This window comes from Chanodichthys erythropterus, chromosome 16 (genome assembly GCF_024489055.1).
Source record: "Chanodichthys erythropterus isolate Z2021 chromosome 16, ASM2448905v1, whole genome shotgun sequence".
NCBI lineage: Eukaryota > Metazoa > Chordata > Actinopteri > Cypriniformes > Xenocyprididae > Chanodichthys > Chanodichthys erythropterus.
The window spans coordinates 31,490,652-31,514,324 of record NC_090236.1 but is presented as its reverse complement, the minus strand read 5'-3'; the positions used below and the strand labels follow the sequence as shown (position 1 = coordinate 31,514,324).

The 23,673-nt window shown below is 35.6% G+C and overlaps 2 protein-coding genes across 2 annotated transcripts; both read right to left on the bottom strand.

Moving 5' to 3' along the window:
• Positions 1-3,277, bottom strand: tmem236 (transmembrane protein 236). Its single transcript, XM_067363662.1, has 4 exons — positions 2,960-3,277; positions 2,394-2,466; positions 1,107-1,230; positions 1-1,025 (listed from the first exon to the last, which is right to left on the bottom strand). Exons 1-4 carry the CDS (start codon positions 3,205-3,207, stop codon positions 442-444), a joined length of 1,029 nt encoding a protein of 342 aa, XP_067219763.1. The 5' UTR covers positions 3,208-3,277; the 3' UTR covers positions 1-441.
• A 2,025-nt stretch (positions 3,278-5,302) lies between these two features.
• Positions 5,303-20,433, bottom strand: stam (signal transducing adaptor molecule (SH3 domain and ITAM motif) 1). Its single transcript, XM_067362371.1, has 15 exons — positions 20,282-20,433; positions 20,094-20,201; positions 16,224-16,308; positions 15,480-15,555; positions 15,258-15,353; positions 15,025-15,171; positions 13,648-13,738; positions 13,358-13,559; positions 10,653-10,747; positions 9,589-9,677; positions 9,277-9,364; positions 9,121-9,175; positions 8,796-8,949; positions 8,525-8,658; positions 5,303-6,946 (listed from the first exon to the last, which is right to left on the bottom strand). Exons 1-15 carry the CDS (start codon positions 20,328-20,330, stop codon positions 6,739-6,741), a joined length of 1,677 nt encoding a protein of 558 aa, XP_067218472.1. The 5' UTR covers positions 20,331-20,433; the 3' UTR covers positions 5,303-6,738.
• Between the last annotated feature and the right edge of the window lie 3,240 nt (positions 20,434-23,673).

Here is a 23,673-nt window from a genome sequence, read left to right as displayed (position 1 = left end):
ACATGATCAAAATATGTCCTGGCACAAGATGAACTTGCATTACCTTACATTCAGTATCAACCATAGCTGCACTCATAGGCTGAAATGAAATCCAACAATAAACGTGTAGTATCAGATGTTCTTCAAATGTTATATTCTACAAATTTGAAAACACGACATTCGTCATAATGAATTAAAATGTACATTAATAGAAAAATGCTTGAATTGTGATGCATGTAAAACATGTAATATACTCAAAATATTAAAACAAACAGCATTTACCAATACATTTTTCAATAAATATTAATAGAATGATGGCTAAACATTCAGATGTCTGTCTATAGTTTTGGTTATCTGTAAAATAAAAATCATGAAATATACACATTCATTCATATTTACAAGTCAAAATACATAGGCTGTCAATCTGTACTTATTTCTTCTCTTATTTTCCTCACAATGCCCTCAGAACATGCTTCTTTTGTTCAGCGGCTTTAGTTTAGTCATAAAGACAAAGTACACGAAAGACACCGCAGCGAGAATGTTCTTTAGTATGTACAGCACGGGGGTAACGTAACCGAAGACCCCTACCAGGCATATGCGCACCACCAGGAAGGGCACATCTTGGGAAAGGACACTGGAAGAAGCCAGCAGAGGACTGTCTGGAGTTAGAACAGTGCGCAGGATGGACAGATAAGCCAGCAAGTATATGGGAATCACCCACGCTGAGTAATACACCGAATCAGTCCCGGCCGCCCTCAACATTTCCACGGTGTCAAACCAGAACATGAAGGAGGCCACGAAGAGGTCATGCCGAGGGTCTCGAATCCAGAAAAAGCGAAAGGGACCTGAGTGAGAATGAGAGGAGTAGAGATACGCCGTGCTGCTGGTGCGAGACGGGCCTAATAGTGACCCATTCCTGACTGGCGACCTGAGAGACGCGTCGCCGTCCCGTCCGTTAGCCTGCAGCTGCGCGGACACTGATGTCACCTGCTCCAAGTGAGTCAGAACCGGACCCGGCATCTCAAAATCCAGATCCAATGCACTCGCTTTTTAAAAAGAGCATAAAAGTAGAGCACAACTTAGACAGATCATTTAATTGGCCGTATTTATTGCCTATTATCTCTTACCCTGTCCTGTCAGGCGAAGAGGGCGAATTCTCTCCACTATGTCCACACAAATGAGGGAGAACAAGACCAGAGAGACAGGGAGCTCAGTGAAGCGGTCAAACTTAATGCCAGCGTCAACCTGAACCTGCACAACCATAAATAGGCCAGAAGGTTGCTGAGTGAATGCAAAAAGCCTTTTATCGTCCCAAGAGAAAATAGAGGTGAAAGACTGAAAATGAGTTTTAGATGTATCACCAAAAACAAACCTCACCAATCAAAAACCGTGAGAACTTCTTTAGAAATACGGGCCTCATGATTTTAGATCTAAGTTGGCTGTAATTCAGCTCCATTCACATTCCACAGTCTATAATACCCCATCTTTGGGTTAATAGTAAATCTGCTGTTCAACACTGAGTTACTGAGTACCTCAGAGAGGATTTGTTTATGGAAGGTTCCTGTTGTGTTGATGAGCCCTAGAGTTTTTATTACATACCAAAACTGCCATAATGTTTCTCATATACAGTGTATTTTGTTTCCTACTTTCAGAATGAAGTTACATAGAAACAGTACATGGTGTTTGTATATGTTCAAATGGAGACAGACTTTTTTTAAGTTCTAATTAAGAACCTTTTAAAGTTCCAAATTATTCTCTAGTTCTCAGGAAACCATCAGTGTAGTGATGTTTAAATCAACCTGAAAAAACAATATGTTGATATTAAGAACTAATAACGTAAAACATATTTTAATCTCCAAAAAACATATAGCAAATCAAAAACCCTCTACAGTAAACTATGGAAGATGATTATTTTTTTATGTAATTAATTATATGGATTCTAATAAAATGTATTTTGATATACCATTGTCATAACGTAATTACAAAATAAGTTTAAAAATTGCATTAACAAAAATACTTACATTTTTTAAACTTAGTTAATGTTAACTAATGTACACTGTAAAAAATTTTAATGATTTGTCATCACATTTTTTCTTTTGTCAAATTAACTCCAATAATTAATGTGGTTCAGATAACATAATATTTTGAGTTTTGTTTTTTTTGTTGATTAAACCAATCACCTTCATTGTATTAACTCAAATTTTTAATTTCAATGAACTCAATTTTAAGGCCGATAACTTACATTTTTAAGTCAAACCAACAAATCTTTTTTTACAGTGCACTGAGTAATTGTAATTAACAACATATACTTACTGTAGGTTTAGGGTTTGGTTTGGTTTAGTGTTAGTAATTAAAGAAAATACATTTATACATTGCTGCATATTTATATAGTAGTTTCTAAATGAGACCATTACCTTTGAGTTGGCTATGATGATAGCAAAGCATGGTAAAGTGCTGAGAATCACATAGGCAAGAGTAACAGGTCGCCTGCAGAAGAAATAAGGGTGTTTTCATTGTGAAACACAATTAGCATCACAAACTAAGAAACATAGATTAGAAATTAAGAGTATGATTTCATATTTTTCATATTAGAAGGGGAAAAAAACCTGGTCCCATGATGTGCCTTACTTAAAATGCAGCTTGGTTTATATTTGACATGAAATTTCTAAACATTCAATCAGTGACATGTAGTGTGACAAGGAATAATTCATCTTTTTTTTTTTTTTTTATGTCTATACTGAATATTTTACAAAATTAAATTATTTCACCGCAGAACCATTTACAGTGAACCAGTGAAGCCAAAAAAAAAAGGGTGATTCTGAGTGGTGAAAATTTAAAAGAAACAATGATCAGTCAGAGTATATAAGATGTGCATTTTCACATATGAAAATTCAAACAAAAATATTACTGTTTAATGATAAAAGAGTTCATGGGTCAACTACCTTTATACAAAAATAGAGAAGCAGTGGTTAGTACTCACCAGTTAGTCACTTCTGAGAACCGTTGAGTCTTGACGATGAAGTATTTCAAAGGAACCCACACAAACAGGGTTGCAGACGCCATATAGGCCACAGAGGCCGCCACCACCAGCCAGTAGGCAGTGGTACTAGACTTTACAAGTCGAATGACTGAAGCGAAGCGCTCCATAACTACAAACACAGGAATACAGAGACATGCGAACTGTAGAAGCTCATAAAGGATGAGTTTGACAGTCTTCCAAGAGGGCATCTTGACAGTTTGAGTCTTCAGTAAATCCCTCTACGAGTGAGCCGTCACTGAATACATCCAGTGCATCTCCTTCAACGCTGAATGACTGAACGCTCTGGACTCTGTACACTGGCACTGCTTACACTGCATTCCTACAGGTCCTTTTTTATTGCCACAGTAATGAAGCAGTCATTTTCTTTTTATGGAGTTATGGGAAGAAAAATTGTCATTCCAGTAGCAAACTGAAACAATATAGTCATAATGACATGCTGCAATATCCCCACATCAAAAACGTGTAATGATATTTTTTATTTTATTTTTATTTAAGAAAGAAAGAGGATAAAGGTGTCTAATTTTATTTTACATATCAAGTAGTATTTTGCTGAGGCTTGTAATCTGCATGGTAAAAAACTCAACAGTATCTTTATTTTTTCAGTAAAAACTCTTATGTACAAAATGTACTGAATACATTTTCGTACATTTTTTCATAATAAAAAAATATTAGACAATATATTTTTGTTGGAAATACTCAAAATGTTTCTGAAACTCTCTTATGCTCATCAGCTTTTAAATTTTTTTTAAACCAAAAACACATAAAACAGTAATATTTAAAAATATTATTACAATTTAAAGGGTTAGTTCACCCAAAAATGAAATTTCTATCATTAATTACTCACCCTCATGTTGTTCCATACTCATAAGACCTTCGTTCATCTTCGGAACACAAATTAAGATATTTTTGATGAAATCCGAGAGGTTTTTGATCCCCCATAGAAAGAAACAACATTACCATATTCAAGGTCTAGAAAGGTAGTAAAAACATTGTTAAAATAGTCCACGTGACTACAGTGGTTCAACCTTAATGTTATTTAAGCAATGAGAATACTAAAATAACAAAAATAACAACTTTATTCAACAATTTCTTGCCTTTCCTGTCAATCTGCTACGGTGTTTATGTTGTAAACACAGAGCAGCACTTCCTGGTTCTACGTCAGAACAGCGACTCAGTATTGGCCGACGCTGTTCATGTGAGCAGCACGACGCTGACGCAGGAGGTGGCCAAAAATGCTATGCTGTTTACTATAACGTAAACAGCATAGCAGACTGACAGGGAAGACAAGAAATTGTTGAATAAAGTCATTATTTTTTTGTTTTTGCGCACAAAAAGTATTCTAAACGCTTCATAACATTAAGGTTATACCACTGTAGTCACATGGACTATTTTAACAATGTCTTATACTACCTTTCTGGACCTTGAATGTGGTAATTCTGTTGCTTTCTAAGGGGGATCAGAAAGATCTCTAATTTCATCAAAAATATCTTAATTTGTGCTCTAAAGAGGGGTTTGGAACGACATGAGTCAGTAATTAATGACAGAATTTTCATTTTTGGATGAACTAACCTTTTATGTAAACTGTTTTCTGTTTTCACACATTTTTAAATGTATAACAGCTGAATTTTCAGCAGCCTAAATTCCAGTCTTCAGTGTCACATGATCCCTTAGAAATCATTCTATGCTGATTTGAGCTCGAGAAACATCTCTTATTAGTATCAATGTTGAAAACAGTTGTGCTGCTTAATATTTTTGTGGAAACCATACTTTTATTTTTATTTTTTTCAAATTATCTTATGAATAGAATGTTTTAATCAATGTAATGTGTCCTTGCTGAATAAAAGTACTAATTTCTCTTTAAAAATTTGACCCTAATGATAATAATAATAATCTGTAACACTTTAGTTTAGGGTCCAATTCTCAGTATTAAAATTGTTGCTTATTAGCATGCATATTACTAGGATATTGGCTGTTTATTAGTACTTATAAAGCACATATTAATGCCTTATTCTGCATGACCATATTCTACATAACATCCCATAATCCTACCAAATACCTAAACTTTACCAACTATTAATAAGCAGTAATGAGGAAAAAGCCATAGTTAATAGTGAGAATTTGACCTAATAATCAATCGGTTTCCAAATCATTGTATTTCTTATTCACTACTTATATTACACTAATTGCAAGGAATGCCTTTCTGTCGTAAACTAGCTCCTGAACCAGTAAGCCACTAATCAACCACCTGTCTGCCTGAGCAAAGAACACACTAGTGACGCATAAACATGAGACACAACATATGCCGTACATTTGGCCTAGTTTTATTGTGAATACTAATAATTAAGATGATTAAAATAGTACATACAAACAACTGGGTACATAGAACCGATACACCAAAAACAGTCATTTTCCCTGTGGATAAGGTTGACTTAAGGATTATCATCTCCATGTGCAAATGCTAAGTAGTTACATTAGAACTGGCCCATGGTCCCAATTTCCCAGAATGTTCTTATGAAAGGTCAATAACTACTCTGATAACACTGTAGCTACATTGAGACAGATGTGGGGTACTGCCTTAGTTTAGAATAGGAGATTCAAATGAACCGAGTCTGTTCTCTTTAGTGTCAGTCTCAGCCCTTGCCAGGACTTATGAAGTTAGTTAAATCGTTCCACGTGCTACAGTGCATTTACACGTGATTCATTCATTCCCAGTGGATACGTTCGCAAAATCCAAGACAAGTTGCATGAGTATTTCTATCATCTGTTTTGAAACGGTTATGGAAAAAAGGGAAGAGTTAAGAGTGCAGGGTTAATGCCATTCGGGTTCTTCGAGAGCTTAGGAAACGTACGTTTTAAAGTGGGCACATCTGAAATGAGGGTAATGGAAAAAGGTAAATTAAAAGTGCATGATGTGGAGTAGCATTACTCCTCAACTTCCCACGTGCCCTTTCTACAGAAGCAGCAGCTGCTTTGAACGTTACGCTCTAAAGTCAGAGGTGAGCTCTTGTATATACACATCTGCACACAGGCAGAATATTACATCCTTCTATTAATGTACTGTCAATTAAAACAGCAAAACGACAATCAAAATATAAATAAAAGACACTAAAAAAACATTTGATCTTTTTTTAACACTGAGAAGTGAGCTTAAAGACATTGGGGTGATGGGCCACTGTCAAGACAATGGCAGTGTTTCGCTATTTGGTTCTGGAGGAGAGATGCGAGATGACTTCTGTGGGCTTGAACACTCTCTCTCTCTCTCTCTCTCTCTCACACACACACACACACACACACAGTGATGAGAAATTAACCTGTTGTGACAAACACCGGACTATCAGGGACCTACATTTGAACAGAAATGTATGTACAACACAAGCATGCTCTCTTTGTGTGTTTTCCTGTAAGAAACATCCAGTTAAGTATTACTATAATGAAAATGCCAAATAAATGGTATAACTTAGTGTTACTCATTACCTTCAACAAAATGTTCTTATAAAAGAGACCAAAAAAAGAACCGCTCTGTGAGAACACCACCTGTTAGTAGTCAACAATCGGCACATCCTGTCATGATCAGAATCAGTGTTTGTTTGTAGTGTGTCTTAAAGAAGAGGAGGAGAAGACAATCTAGGAGATATCTGTGTGTGAACTGAATGTTCTTTGTTTATGACTGGAAGTGTGTGTGTCTGTATGAAACCAGAGAGGTTGAGTCTCTAGGGGTCCTATAAGAGGGCTTTCTCAGGGTAAGGGGTCTGTTGGTTGTCTGCAGTAGCAGGGTGGCTTTGGGAGGAGGGCACACTGTAGCCGTGGGTCTGGGTCATGCCCGCTGGAGCGCCGCCTGGGGTCTGGTAGGACTGGACATCAGCTGGGGCCAGGCTGCCAGGAGAGGGGCTGTAGACTGGAGGCTGGCCCATGTACATATGGACATCACTGATAAACACATGTGACAAAAGCAAATCAGATTTTTATAGAATTATACTAATATAATGCATTGATACAGCTTTTCATTTTTTGTTAATTTAACCCTCTGGCACAGTCTTTTTGACCCCAAATGATGTTTTCTGAAAAAAAAAAAAGTTCTCTTTGTCCAAATGGCATGACACTTTGTACGGTTGTCAACACTTTCTAGATCTACAAATAAAAAATAAATTGTAATGATATCTGTTTTATGTTAGTGTGAGAAAAAAAGTCACACTTGTGCTGTTCAGGGACCCCGCTTAGAAAATGGACAAAATTCATCTTCAAAATCAGAAACAATGCAGACCACACATAGACAGAATCCATGTGTTTTATTTGTTATTCATGTCGAGTATTTTTACTCGATATGTAATATAACTGTTCATTTCTGTTAATTTTTGTTCTGTTTATTTAGTAACTGAAGTGTAGATTAAATTTGTATATGAAAAACAGATGTTTGAAATAAATTATAAAGTTTAAAGACTCCAACTTTTCTCTTTGTAACATCTTGTTCAGGTTTGATTCTAGTCATGATGTAACATTTTTGAAAAAAATATTTTTTTTCAGTGCAAAAAAATGCTAAACTTTGGCAAAAGTAATTTTTATTGTTTTTCATAATATGTAGATATGAATCCAAACTGCAAAAAAACTTGTGAAAAGATGTCTTTCAGTTAGTCAAATGGCAATATTGGAGCTCTGCAGCCATCTACTAGATAAAGTGATAATTTTTTAATTTTAAAACTGCATTTTTCCAAAAGATTGGCAAAAATCTTACACTAAACCATGTCAAATTATCCATGTTATCCCCATGAATGAAAGTTAGAAATGTGGGTCTTTTAAAAAGTGAATTTTACATAAAAGGCTGTTTTTGTATAAAAACCTGTTTAAAAAATATTTTTAAATTTAAAAAAATATATAAATAATCCAAAAACTGCACAAATGTGGATAAAAACATTGATAAACTGAGTAAAATTACATTTGTTTAAATAAAAACATTATTTTGTTACAAAATTACATTTCGTTTTCTGGGGTCTCTGGATACATTTTTATTAAGGTAATAACTATAATCATAACTGAATTGATATAGGTTTTTATTTTTTTATTATAAATTTAACAATAATAAATACATAAATAATTAAATAAAATGATTTTATAAATGCCTTGATACAGCTTTTTATTTTTATTAAGTTTAATAACAAGAACATAAAATAATTTTATAAATGCATTGATACAGCTTTTTATATTTAAGTTAATAATAGCAACAAGAATAATATCCATACATTGATACAGCTTTTTATTTAATTATTGTTAAATAATGTAATATAAATAATAATAATAATAATAATAAATATATCAATGCATTGATACAGACTTTATTATTGTAAATGTAATAATATAAAGCAACAATATAAAAAAAAGTCAGCATTAATACATAGATACAGCCTTTTATTTTGACACAACATTTTATTTATTTATTTATTTATTAATAATAATAATTTAAAAATATTTTTGAGATTCTTTTATTTGTGAAATATAATAACGTGTGATTACCTGGGAGCCGGCTGCCCAGCCATTGGTGTTCCTGTTTGGTTCATTGCAGTGAGCTGCTCCATTGGAACGTTGTATCCCGGTACTGCTGTGCTACCCATTGCATACTGCCCTCCAGTGGACTGGCCAGGGTACACCTGAAAATAAAACAGACTCTCTCTAATATACCACTGCCAAAACAATCAACAACAAATAGCCATCATAAAAACCATATTTAGCATTAAATCATATCTAGAAAACTTATAATATACAAACTTTCATCACAGATTCTCACCTGTTGGGAAGCGTTTGGGGTCTGCTGCATGTAGTATTGCTGGCTCTGTAGTTTAGCATACATAGTGTATACTGGGTCTTCATTCATTAGCTTAGCATAGAGAGATAGTGCTTCCATGACCTTCACGTTCAGGTCAGACAGCTCTGAGTGTTTTCTGAAAACAAGCATGACAGATTTATTACATGTGAGATCACTGGGGGAATGAAACTTGCATTTGATTCACTGGACATTCACTACAAATAATTGGAGATTTGTTTACAGGCTTTTCTAGACATATGGAAGGATGGATGTTTTATTATTTAAATTAGTTTTTAGATGGGAATACCTGTCAATCTCCTCCAACTTCTGATCAATGAGAGGACCCATCTGGTTGCAAGCAGCTGATTGTGGGAGGGGGAACAACTATTAATCAGTGGACCAATCTCTACAACACAGAACCAACGAACTCTGTCAGAGCATACGGATATGGTTTTACACTCACCCTCCAACTGCAGGAGTTCACAGCTGTCTGACTGGTCATCTGTTGGATCCGCACTCTGGATCATCTGAAGCAGCTGGTCCATTTTCTCCTGCAGAACATTCCAAAGACATTAAACCAGACTGCATGACACTTCTAGGAGAGCTGCTACTACCCTTAACACAGTTCTCGAATGAGAGCATCCGACAACTTTAGATGGAAATAGTGAATTATGGATCATTCTTGATTCACTGTTGGTCTATAGTTGTAAGGGGTGTTTGAAACAAATGAACCAAAGCAACACTGCCAAACACTATGAGATATATGCAGCCTCACCTCATCGATGTAGACAGGCTCTGGCTCTGGTTCAATCGTCTCTACCTGGACGTCTTCACTGAACTGCACAGTCTTCTTCTCCGTTTTCACTAAAGACAGAAAAACATTAAAGATAAAATCATGTAATGTAATAAGCAGAGAACCAACATCCAAGAGGATATTACTGTGACAATATACACTGGGATCCAAAAGTCTGAGACCACACTAAAAATCTGGGAATAAAATAATAATTTAAATCTGGAAATAAACATTTTAAAATACAAAAAGATTCTGCACTACTTCTAGGTCCTCAAAACAAGCATTTTGTGACATTGATCATGTGAACTCCCTTTGTACAGACAGTCAAATGTTCTTCCAAGGGAGCTCAAGATGCTCTTTTGGTCACTCTCAGGTTTTATACAATCTTGTGGAGTTCATGCTGCTGCCATTACAGTAAGAGCGGCATACAAAGTATTGATAATTATGAGAAGATTCAGGAAAAACTTATTTTAAAAAATTCCCTAGTGGTCTCTACCTTTTGGACCCCACTGTAATTACTGTTTTTCATTGTATTGAATACTGAATGACTAATAATACACTACCTATCAAAAGTTTGGGGTCGGTAAGATTTGATAAGACTGCTCACCAAGGATGCATTTATTTAAAAAATACAGTAAAACAGTAATATTATGAAATATTTTAACATATTTTAAAATGTAATTTATTCCAGTGATTGCAAAGCTGAATTTTCAGCAGTGTCACATGATCCTTCAGAAATCATTCTGATATGCTGATTTGGTCCTTAAGAAACATTTCTTACTTTTATCTATACTTAAAACAGTTTTGTTGCTTAATATTTTTGTGGAAAACTTGATACATTTTTTGTCATGATTCTTTGGTGAATAGAAAGTTCAAAAGAAAAGCATTTATTTGAAATAGACTTGATTGATTTTGATCCATTTAATGCATCCTTGCTGAAAACATTCTGAATGAGAGTGTAAAAAGAGAAACTATTGGAAAAAAACTGTGAGAGAGGAAGAGGCAGTGAAGGGCTGAAAAAGAGGAGATGTGACAGCTTTACTCACTCATCTCAGGCTCTGCTGTAAGGTCTGCTGTCACAAAGTTTGACGGAAAAAGCCCAACACCCTGATACGTCTCACCCTTCCACCAGTTAGGGTCACTGTGATAGAGAAAAGATGCTTAAGCCACCTCCCTCCAAGTTTCATTTAAAAAAAGAAAAAGAAAAAAAAAAAGAAACTCTTTGGCTGTGTTTAGAATCATTCACTCCATCTCTACAGAGAGCTGAATGAACAAATTGCCAAAAGAAATTAAAACAGAAGCCCTATTCGGACGGGACAAGTTTTCTGATCACTCAACATTTGTGATGTGATGTGTCAGTTTGGACGAGACTAACATCTTCATGTTAATTACAGAGGTTGGAGTGTGCGTTTTATAGACATGAGTATTATAGTAGGTCATGTGCTGTGCTTGTATGCATCACGTATGACCAGGGCCTAGAACTAACTTTTTGCCACACCTGCCAATGGCCGGTGACATAAAAAAACATTTACTAACAGTAGTTTTCAGGAACAGAAATTTAAATTTAAGTAATAAAATGTAAAATAACAAATACAGTAAATCTTCACTGTATAAATTAAACAAATGAATCCTTATTGAAGTTACAAAAGTTATTCAATCAGGAGCAGCGAGTGATTTTTTTTCTCTGTCCTTTGTTGTTTGATTAACATTAAAAACAGACAGCAGCAGGATTAGTAGGCTGCTGTCACTTTAAGACTTAATGTACAGATCCAATATCCTGACATGTGTTTTCTTTCTAAACTGTTTACGTTCACTTAAGACACAACCGACTATGTTTACTAGGATACTCGTCGGGACTGGCATATTTTTTATTTTTTTTACATAATTTTGTGTGAATCTGTCTATTGAAATGCAGGAAGATATGAAGGAGAGCTTAATCTAGTTTTGTCTGAGACACGTCTTTCTCTGCACGGCTGCACGCACTTAAACTTTCCACAGAGTTCATGTTCTCACAACATTGCATTGTTAGAATTCATAAAAATGTTACCGGCCAACTGCCGTTTGACATCGTGTCATATACTCACCAGCGCTGATTTTTACTTGCATTTGGCACTTTGGCGAGTGTTAATTTTAGGCCCTGTGTATGACATACATGTCTTTTAATGAATTACTTATTGATATAACTTAAATTGTTTTTATTAATAAAAACCTATTTAAATAAACTTCACATGAATTTATTTAAGTGGCTGTTTATAATAAACCAACATAAGTGAGTATAGACATCTATGAGAGTAGAGATGCATAGCAGGGACGTGCACAGGAATTTTGAGGGGCAGTTGCTCTGACCTAAAAAAAAGGCCCCCCCCCCCCCCCCCCAAAAAAAAAAAAAAAAAAAAAAAAAAAACACGGTCTATATGGTATAAGCGGAATAATTGACTACGCTTCGAGTCGTGACCGAATCAGCACCTCAGGTGTGCATTATTTTTCTAATAATTCAACGGCCCCTTACTTGAATCACATCTTAAATTGTGTTTTGACATCGCCAACCCAAGTGCATTTTACCTCAAACTTGCGTCTAGTTAACTAGCAATCGCTTCTCGGGTCGACATTAACACACTGACAAAATTATATTCAGAATTAAAAATATTTTTATACCACTTTTTAATGTGTGATTGTGTAAAGGTTTTCACGAGATACCAACCTTTCGCGAACTTGCTTCCAACATGGAGGCGCGGTGTGCACGGAGGGGTGGGGCTGTGCGCGCGCGAGTATGTGAGAGAGACGCGTGAGTGAGAGACGCAGGGAAATGAAATGCAGCTGAACGTTTGCTCTATGAAAGACATTGACAAAGATGAAAACTAAGAACATTTAATCTATAATTTTATTTTATTTTAGTTAGTTTTGCCAAACACACATTACAGTTTTGGTTAGTTATCGTTTTTTTGTAATGCCTCGTTTTTATTTTTATTTCAGTTAACGACGATGTTTTTTCCCACCTAGTTTTCGTTCGTTTTCGTTAACGATTATAACCTTACTCACCTTTCCGACAATGTTAAGTCGTCTCACCCGACAACCGCGACAATCTCCTTCTAGTGCCGCTCATGCAGGCTCAGCTCAGGTGCCGGTCGCGTGCAGCGCTGCAGCCAAGTAAACAGAGTTTGCCCTTCCCCTACTGACTTTCACTTTCGGACGGGTGCCCGAATATGGAAGTGAATGAGGCTTTGCGATTTTTTATTTTTTATCTAGGCCTACGTGAAATTCTGCATCCATTGTACGATTTTTTTTTATTTTTTTCCACCTCGGAAGGGCAACGTAAGTCGAGAAGGGCATATGGGCAGTTGCCCGGGCAACCTGAGCAACCCCCCTGTGCACGTCCCTGATGCATAGGCTCCATTTATTAATTTTATAATTCTATTTTTCGTTAAATACCATATTGAAATGAAAGCACGCGTAAGATTGGTGTGCAAACGGTAGCTCATAAAACACATGAGAAGAAGCATTAGTACAATACAATATTGGCACAGATATTCGAATGCGGACTGGATTTGATTTCTCAGAGGACCGTTGTGTGAGAAAAATACAGACACAGCAGAATCAGATAGGATTAAGATCACAAGTATGCCAGTAAAACGTGAACTTCTCTAACATTCTCCATGAAAACTAGTCCCGTCCAAATAGGGCTAAAGGGAATGATTAGAAATAAAGCCTGAACCATTTTGTCGTTACAATCAATGAACAGAACCAGACTCACCTATCATCCAGGATGGTGATAATCTCGCCTGATTTAAAGGTGAGCTCATTGTCTTCGGCTGCCTCAAAGTCATAGATGGCCCTGACCTTTCTGCCCTCAGTCTTGTGAGAGGTGATGAGGCTGCTGGTGCTCGGGTAGAGGCCAGACAGAGAGACCTGAGGCTGCTGCTGGTGTCGCTGGTCCTTCAGAGACAGTTCAATCGCTGAGACAGAGACACACAGACAGAGATATTACCTCCCTTTCTTCAAGGCAATTCACCGCAGATGTCAGCATTACAGATTTGTGCCTACCTTTAGCAAGGTCTTCTTCTTCCTTCTTGTTTGTTGAAGTTGCAGGGTCTTTAGCTACCAATGCAGGACTGGCTTTAGCTTGATCTGCTGCCTGCACAAAAAGTAAAACATCTCATTACTTAAACATTATACACACACATATTTTCTCCTTTTAAAACTAAATACTCATTCAGACAAAGTCTGTCATGACAAAACACTAGGTTATAAATATTTAACAAGTAGTTTGTTCAATTAGTTGTTATTCCATTTGAACGGTCTCTTAATTGTTCAGCATCCCAAAAAATAAAATAAAATAAAATAAATAAAAAATCTAGACTTTGAGAAGTCCGACATAATGGAAAAAGTCTTTTTTTTTTGCAAATAATAATAATAACAAAATAAGAATAATAGTAAAGAAATTTTTTTAAATGCATACATATATATATACACATACACACTACCGATCAAAAGTTTGGGGTCGTGAGAGTTTTTAAATGTTTTTGAAAGAAGTCTAATATACTCACCATGACTGCATTTACAGTAAAAAAAAAAAAAAAGAAAAAGAAAAAAAAAAGAAATACAGTTAAAACAGTAATATTGTAAAATATATTTACAACTAAAAATTATTGTTTACTATTTGAATATATTTTAAAACCTATTTTATTGCTGTGATGACAAAGCAGATTTATTTTAGCAGCCAGAACTCCAGTCTTCAGAGTGTCACATGATCCTTCACAAATTTACATTTATTCATTAAACACGGGCATCAAACAGGAGAAGTGATAGTAATACAAAGTGTCAGACATTGTTCAGAATAGTACAAGCTAAATGAAGGCACTGACAGGTTTTGTTTTGTTTTTTTGTGCCCACGGAAATGGCTGTCCGGATAGGGTTGGAAAGATCATCCCACCAGCAAAAAATAGGTAACATAATCCTTCTAATATGCTGATTTGGTGCTCAAGTAACATTTCAATGTTGAATTATTGTCAATGTTGAAAACAGTTGAGCTGCTTAATATATTATTGAAAATGGTGATTTCCCCCCCCCCCCGGATGAACAGAATGTTTAAAAGAACAGCATTTATTTTAGATAGAAATCTTTTGTAATGTTAAATGTATTTTCGGTCGCTTTTGATCACTTATTGCATCTTTGCTGAGAAAAAAAAAGAAGAAAAAAAAAATCGTACTGACCCCAAACCTTTGAACGGTATTTCCTTTATTATCAGGTAACGCATTTTTTTTTTTTGTGCTGAAGATTCGGATTTGGCCTTCAAACTGAAATTATACTCCTGACACACATTAAATTCCCTACATACTTAAATAACAAGTAACTACAGCATTTCACAGAATCCAGTGAACTGGCAGATCTGGACAGCAGGGAACTGACTGAGCCACTCACCTGAGAGCCCACCGCAGGGAAGATGACGCCCTGTTCTCTGAGGTTCTTGATCATGGCCGATATGAGGCTGAGCTGAGGGTCATTACGGAAATCCTCAGCCCATTCCACCATGAGAGCCTTCAGCTTCTCACACACTTTTGGGTGGCCCTTGAGAAGAAAGGCCTAAACATCAGTCTCATACTGCTGGACAAGACAATGACGCATACAGTATTTCTGCTAACAAAAGTACGTACCTTATTTAACACATTGCTAACTTCACTAGCAAATTCCCTGGAGCAGACTTCTAAATGGAATATTTTTCCACAGTTTGACACACACGCACCAAGTAGCTATGAAAGAGAAAACTCTTATTTCATTCTCAGTAGGTCATTAATGGCCTCTGATGTTTGCATACTTGAGATGGAACCATGCTTCCTGGGCATCCACTTGACAGCATTAAGAATAGTTTGCCTTACCGTCAACGCTTGCATGGCAACATGAGGATCCTTGTGATTCACTCTCCTCATTATAGATCGCAGGCATTCTTTAGGCCTTCAGAAGACAAGAAAAAACATTTAACTCACTAAACATTCATTAAAGGGATAGTTCACCCAAAAATGAAAATTATCCCATGATTTACTCACCCTCAAGCCATCCTAGGTGTATCTATTTTCAGAGGAACACAATTGGAAATATATTTAAAAATATCCTGACTCTTCCAAGCTTTATAATGGGTGTGAATGGGGGGCATGATTTTGAGGGGGATTAATAAAGGCCTTCTGAATCAAAGCGATGGGTTTTTGTAAGAAAAATATCCATTTTTAAAATTTTATAAACTAAAATAACTAGCTTCCAGCAGTTATTAAAGTTTTAAATATGGATATTTTTCTTACAAAAAAACCCATCGCTTCACTTCAGAGGGCCTTTATTAATCCTCTGGAGCCGTATAAATTATTTTTATGATGGGTGGATGCATTTTTTTGGGGGGGGGGGATTCAAAATTGCACCCCCCATTCACTACAATTATAAAACTTGGGATGAGCCAGGATATTTTTAAATATACCTCTGATTGTGTTTGTCTGAAAGAAGATAGTCTAGTCATATACATCTAGGATGGCTTGAAGGTGAATAAATCATAGAATAATTTTAATTTTTTGGGTGAACTATCCCTTTAATCTAAAAGACACTCTCAAAATAATTCTGAATGCTTGTTCACCAACCCAGTGCGAGACTGTCCGATCTTGTCACAAATATCCAGAATGAGGCCCCAGTCCTCAGCTGTGTTCATCTCACTTGTCGCTTTCTCTGCAAAAGAATAGTTACTCAAATGTTTATCCCTCATGACAAAAGTTTCCAGTGATTTCACAGATTCAACAGCATAACATTTATATACATAATCATAATGAATAAATGTGTATCTGTGAAAGGCCACAGGTTTGGTTCTGTTAAGGCCCAGATATACTTCAAGTGAAATGAAGTCCTTTCAAACGATAACAGGCCAAAACAATGTTCGTTTTTTTGTAGTTGTGGACTATTTTAACAACGTCTTTGCTACCTTTCTGGGCATTGAATGTGGTTGTAGCTATGTTGTTTTCTCTTGGGGGATCAGAAAACTCTTGGATTCCATCTTTATTTGTGTTCCAAGTAATAAATGACAGAAATTTAATTTTTGGGTGAACTAACCGTTTAATAAAAAAGGTTAAAGGGTTAGTTCACCCAAAAATAAAAATAATGTCATTAATTACTCACCCTCATGTCGTTCTACACCCATAAGACCTTCATTCATCTTCAGAACACAAATTAACCCTTAAATGCATACATCGGGTCTTTAGTGACCCGGGACATCATTCACTACCCCCCTCCTCGTTCATTTTTTAAAATTAGACATCAACCTTGTTGGTATTCCTCAATCAATTCATTATAAAGAATATAAGAAATAAAATTATAAAAGAATGCCTATTTTTGTATTCATTTTTTGTCAAAATTGTATAGGGTCGCAAACGACCCGAGGTATGTATGAGTGTACATATATTTTTTCTGCACAACAATAATTGAATCTTAGATGACGGAATAAGTACGATTCACCTTTATTCCACAAGGTGGCAATGTCTGATACACAATGATGAAGTGACGACTCATTCAGACAGAAAACGAAATAATAAGAAAAACATGAAATGGCTCAGCGATTTACTGCAGAGCAAGAACTGAACGCAATCAGATATGACTGTCAATGGATGGATCTGGTGAAGCTGTTAGCGATCGAAATATTGATTTTGAAGATGTTGAAAATTATATAGTTTTGATAATACGTTTGACATCGCGAATGGGCTCATATCATGTCCTCAAACATAAAAATAGCCCATTATTTGCTGAATTTACTGGGAAATGAGCTCTGACGAGGACATTCGTGATGGCATAAAACATCTGCTCAAACTGAGCCCTTTCAAGCTCCAAAAGGTAACAAAATATGATTTATTTTATTCTTCTGTAATTGTTACTCTAATATCAGAGGAGTTTTATATTATCGCGACAGGTAGAGATCCTTCCGTGTTAGATATAGATTAGATGCGGGTCGATAAAGACCCGAATATGTAAGAATGATGCATTTCAGTCATGCATTTAAGGGTTAAGATATTGTTGATGAAATCTGATGGCTCAGTGAGGCCTCCATTGGGAGCAAAGCCATTCAAACTCCATTCAATGTCCATAAAGGTACTAAAAACATATTTGAAACAGTTCATGTGAGTTCAGTGGTTCTATCTCAATATTATAAAGTGACAAGAATACTTTTTGTGTGCCAAAAAAACTAATGCTGCTTCCCAATTCGCCTACTTATACTACGTCCTAAAAGTATTTACTGTTTTTGTAAAGAAAAAGTACATACTTTTGAGTGTGTAGCAGAAGAGTATGCAAGCTTTGGGACATACTACCTCGTCATAATTGCGTCTTTAACGGATGTTCTGTCACTTAGTTACGCAACCTGTAACTGTTTAAATTGCCCTGTCAATCATCTTGTCACAGATAAAATCCTCAACATTCAATTAAATTTAATTTCCTACCGTTTCGGAGAGAAATGTACGTTGATCTGCCAGTCATGGGTCTTTCATGCAATAACTCTCCTCATCTTTGCATAATGATGCATTTAAAAGTTAATTACCAAACGCATCGTTATAAAGGTTCACAATGCTGTTGCAGATGAAATATAATGTGGATAACATTTAATAAATATCTTTTCATCAGGTTAGATAATGATTATTAATCATTTAAGCCCCTTTATCTTAACCGCTCTGCTTAGCCGTCGGTCTTGCACATCCGTCATGTTTGTAGTTTAACACTTTTTACTCGTTTTTGTAGTTCTAATAAATCCTCATCCACAGTGCAATGTGTTATGGGTAATATTAGTGGTTAGAAGTGTGCACGCGGATCTGCACTTCGAATTTTAACTGGAAAAAGTAGACCATCCGGGTATCTTTGGAATACTGATTTCAACATAATACGATTTGGGACATACTAATTCTTTTTTCGAATACTATTTAGGACGGATAGTGTGCGAATTGGGACGCAGCATAAATAAAAATATCTAGTGATGTGCCAATTTCAAAACACTGCTTCATAAAGCTTCTGAGCTTTATGAATCTTTTGTTTCGAATCAGTGATTCGGATCTCCCATCAAACAGCTAAACTGCTGAAATCATGCAACTTTGGCACTCCGATTTACTGATTCGATTCGTAAAGCTCTGAAGCAGTGTTTTGAAATCGGCCCATATAGATATTTTTGAAAAGTCTTTATTTTGTTTTTTGCCACACAAAAAGTATTCTCGTCGCTTTATAATATTTAGAACCACTGAACTCACATGAACTGTTTCAAATACATTTTTAGTACCTTTATGGACCTTGAATGGAGTTTGAACGGCTTTGCTCTCAATAGAGGCCCCACTGAGCCATCGGATTTCATCAACAGTATCTTAATTTGTGTTCCGTAGATGACCGAAGGTCTTACAGCTGTAGAATGACATGAGGGCGAGTAATAAATGACATTATTTTCATTTTTGGGTGAACTAACCCTTTCATTTACAAAAAGCAATAGCCCTGCTTACAGAAGCTTAACCAGTGACCTACATTTGTTGTGAGATTCTGCGGATCAATCTAGCAAGCTGTCAAATAGAGTAGTTAACAAACAAAAACACACCTCCCACTGTCAGAAACTCAGTATCTGCAATTTGGTACGGAGATACCACTACAAAATATTCAAAATAAACAAAACCGACCTATAGACAAATTCTATATATATTTATGATTTATGCCATCAGACAGCCAATAACATCTGCAGCTACTGAACATCAGACCACTTAGTCACTGCCAAAATCTGACATTTGTCACATCACCAGGATTTCATATGCTATGTATGATCAACTCATGTATTATTAACTAACGTTAACCTATAAGTGCATTAATTAAATACTAACTATAAGTGCAAGCATTTATATTACATCAGCACATGCTGGCTAAGATATTTTAATGGTGGTCCAAGCTAAATTACCACCAACAGGCTCAAATATCTTAATAATAGCCTATTATAAAGGATACAGTCATCGTTTAGCAAAACAAACACGGCTAATAACATATAAAAGCAGCAGATGGGGACATTTGCAGCGTCACCGTATGAACCGTTAGCTCGTGTGCGAACGCCTTCAGGTCGGGTCTGAATTAAACCATTAAGCGTGAGATAACTCAAATCATCTAAAGTGAACTGCAAAGCACCTGTTTTTACTCAATAGTGCACTGTCAGTGCCATACAAACAGAGAAAATGACATTCTGCTCGCTTACAATCATAGCTTCTTCAGCTATAAACTTGGCTAGCCATCAGGCTAATAAACACGTCTAGCTGTGAGATTGTTGTCATTAATGTCCAGGTTAATAGTCAAAACTGCTGGTGGGAATTATTTAACCACCGGAATGCCATTGCGAAAGTCTCACAAATATTTAAAGTCAACTGGAAATGAAATAGAAAGCCGGTGGGTTGCCATAAACAACAATAGACAGAGATGAGGTCCCGTTAGCTCGCCTGCTAACTGCAAGACAAACTTACCAACATCTTGATCAAAGGGATTTGACGTGAAGAGAGGCATGGCCGAGATATACACGCAACGAAATCTAAGCTCGGTCCTCTTCTTGTTCGTCTCCCTGTCAGCACTTCCTTAAAAGTGAATTAATAATCATAATAAAATAGAAACTACAGTCAATGTTGCTGATGGGATCCCCTCCTCAGTCACTTACTCGCAGCGGTGCATTCTGGGTAATAGAGGTGTCGCTGGAGTGTGCACATACTATACAGTATATAACACACAGACAAACAGCTAAATAAATATTAGCAGAATTATATGTACCGTGCGAGATTCGACACTGGAATTTGTTAATCGGCTAGTGTAAATGATTAATTATTGAAGGTTATGGAAAAAACAGCTGATAAATCATATGACTTAATCACATGGTAGACTATCTCTGACTCAGCAGTCACGAGATAATATAAACACTTTTTCTTTTTTTTCGACAGTTAAACATAATTTTCGACTTTTGTGATTTTGGAAGTGGTCACAAGTGCTATTTCTCTCAGTAACTAAAAGGAGTGTGTGGTAAAAAGTGAAATGACAAATCACTGATTCTTGAGAGATGGGACAAAACATGCCCAGCAATTGTAACTGCTATTAGGTTTAAAAATAAAAATAAATTCTATTATAAATGTTATGAGGGATTATTAATAAAATGTATTTATCACAATTATCCCCTTCAATTTATTTTTATCATTATTATCTCATTGTCTTCTCACTACATCTAAAACTGTGTTCACAGAGAAGTGTTCAATCATTCACATGCAATAAAATGGACATTTAATGATGAAAAAGCTTGTTTTATAAAAAGCAACACTTAGTAGCTCTTAGTTAAACAAGTAAACACATTCCTTTAGACAAGGCGGGATTGTCCATATTAGGTTTTATCATATAATGGAACATTTAAATAGGATATTTACATTTATAAAATAAAAATGTTTTAGAAAGAAGTCTCTTATGCTCACCAAGGCTTCATTTAGCAATGTTAACAACAGTAATGTTGTGAAATATTATTTCAATATAAACTATTGTTTTTTATTTTAATATTTTTTAAAGGCCCGCTGAAGTGTCTTGGAAAATGCAGCGTTATTCAATGTGTTAAAGGATTAGTTCACTTTCAAACTAAAATTTCCTGATAATTTACTCACCCCCATGTCATCCAAGATGTTCATGTCTTTCTTTCTTCAGTCGAAAAGAAATTAAGGTTTCTGATGAAAACATTCCAGGATTTTTCTCCATATAGTGGACTTCAATGGCCTCCGAACGGTTGAAGGTCAAAATTAGTTTCAGTGCAGCTTCAAAGCGTTCTACACAATCCCAGACGAGGAATAAGTGTCTTATCTAGAGAAATCATCATCATTTTCTAATTTTTTTTTTTTTTTTAAATTTATACATTTTAACCATAAATGCTCATCTTGAACTAGCTCTCTTCTTCTTCTTTATTAGAATTCCTGCAGTGTAGACACTGCTAAGTGTATTACTGCCCTCCTCAGGTCAAAGTTTGAACTAAATTGTCATATTCAATATGCTAGTGCAAGTATATAACAATTAGTTCAAACTTTGACCTGAGGAGGGCAGTAATATTTTCCTTCAGGTCAGTCCTATGTTCATAATAAAAATCCGTTTGAATGTCCGCTGCGATCTTGTACTTTTAACAGTTAATGGGTTTCCCCGTGCCCTGCTGACACTGACAGCGCTAGTCGAAGCATTTGTCATTTGCGTCTTGTTCCATGTTCGCAACAATTTTCAATATAAAAGTCTTTGCGACTGCCTGACTCGCTCATAAAGACAATCTTTGCTGCCATCTAATGGCTGTTATAAATTTACTGTAAACCACGGCTTCTTGGGGCTTATTGCTTTAATTTATTCCTGTGGTGGCGAGGCTGAATTTTACACACACCCCCTATAATGGAAAACATAATGGAGGTATAATACATTTTGATGTTTTATTAAGTGTTAATAATGAAATTTTGGTTTTTATAATCAATTAGCACTGCTTTTGTAATTTTTTTCAAAATGATTCACCAAAAAGGTCATTCGGTTTAACCACATTTTCGGTTTTACCTAATGACACTTTTGGTTATACAGAATGACTATATTTTCAAACAATGCTAACAGGCTGCTAGCTAGCTAGCTAGCTAGTTAACTTGCTAGCTAACTAGCAAAAGGACAATCAAACATTTTATATTTAGTACAAGTTTTTAAAATATTACCACATTTTCCATGTTTTATAGCGGTTGAACCAAATGACCTGATCTTTCGGGACATGTGTATGAGCAAGTGAAAACATGAATTTTTCAACTAGTTAAAAGAGGGTTAGTTACTTTGCTTCATGACCATGTTCTCCTTTGCAGGTGTCTGAATGATGTCACATCCTGTCACATGATGTTGACTGTATGACTTGATCCAAAATGGTCCCTTTATATTGGTTACTCCGAATGACATCAATGAAATTAATTTTTCGGGACATTTATTCTCATAACAAAGCAACGACTTCTACACATAATTTTAATATCATTTTGCACTATGTTAATATATGATGTTATAAAATCATGCCAAAATAAAAGAATACACACATTTATTACATTTTAAGATTTTTTAATCACTAATGAAATGGCTGTATTGGCCTTTGGACTGTTAAACCGAGTGAACTTTTGACATTTCAAAATCTTTAAAATACCTTTTTATGTAGCAAAGCATACTTTGGATGTCATATATTTGTTTATTATTATTATTAAGGCCTTTGGACAGAAAATGACCCATCATGTCCTTATATTATATATATATATATATATATATATATATATATATATATATATATATATATATATATATATATATATATATATATATATGGGTCATTTTCTGTCCAAGGGCCTTAATAATAATAATATTAATAATAATAATAATAATAATAATGATAATAATAATAATAATAATATATATATATATATATATATATACAGTATCTCACAGAAGTGAGTACATTTTTGTAAATATTTTTTCATGTGAAAACACTGAAGAAATGATGCTTTGCTACAATATAAAGAAGTGAGTGTACAGCTTGTATAACAGTGTAAAGTTGCTGTCCCCTCAAAATAACTCAACACACAGCCATTGATGTCTAAACCGCTGGCCACAAAAGTGATTACACCCCTAAGTGAAAATGTCCAAATTGGGCCCAATTTGCCATTTTCTCTCCCCGGTGTAATGTGACTCATTCTTATTACAAGGTTTCAGGAGTGAATGGGGAGCAGGTGTGTTAAATTTGGTGTTATCTCTCTCATGCTGCATTCACACGGGGCGCCGGCATTAATGCTTCTCATTTACTTTGAATGGGTGACGTCACGCGTTGCCGAACTGAATTGTGGGTTCCGTCGCGTCGCTTCACTCGCGTTGCAAGCAGCAGAAGTTGAAGATTTCTCAACTTTTCAAGCGCCAACGCAGGCGTCATCCAATCAGATCGCCCTATGCAAATACCCTAGAGCAGTTGCTAGCCAACTGTGTTTCTGCAACACCAGAAAGTAATGTGATTGGCTGTTATCACTATAACGGTTGCGT

What these genes read in the sequence shown, in the direction of transcription:
- tmem236 (XM_067363662.1), bottom strand. Translation starts at nt 3,207, where the DNA reads ATGCCCTCTTGGAAGACTGTCAAACTCATCCTTTATGAGCTTCTACAG. An exon ending in TTCTCAGAAGTGACTAACTG is followed by an intron (nt 2,467 to 2,959) that starts GTGAGTACTAAC and finishes TTTCTTCTGCAG; the next exon opens with GCGACCTGTTACTCTTGCCT. An exon ending in TCATCATAGCCAACTCAAAG is followed by an intron (nt 1,231 to 2,393) that starts GTAATGGTCTCA and finishes ATGGTTGTGCAG; the next exon opens with GTTCAGGTTGACGCTGGCAT.
- stam (XM_067362371.1), bottom strand. Translation starts at nt 20,330, where the DNA reads ATGTGCACACTCCAGCGACACCTCTATTACCCAGAATGCACCGCTGCG. An exon ending in TTGCCATGCAAGCGTTGACG is followed by an intron (nt 15,354 to 15,479) that starts GTAAGGCAAACT and finishes TCTCTTTCATAG; the next exon opens with CTACTTGGTGCGTGTGTGTC. An exon ending in GCTGGGCAGCCGGCTCCCAG is followed by an intron (nt 6,947 to 8,524) that starts GTAATCACACGT and finishes TGTGTTTATCAG; the next exon opens with TGATGTCCATATGTACATGG.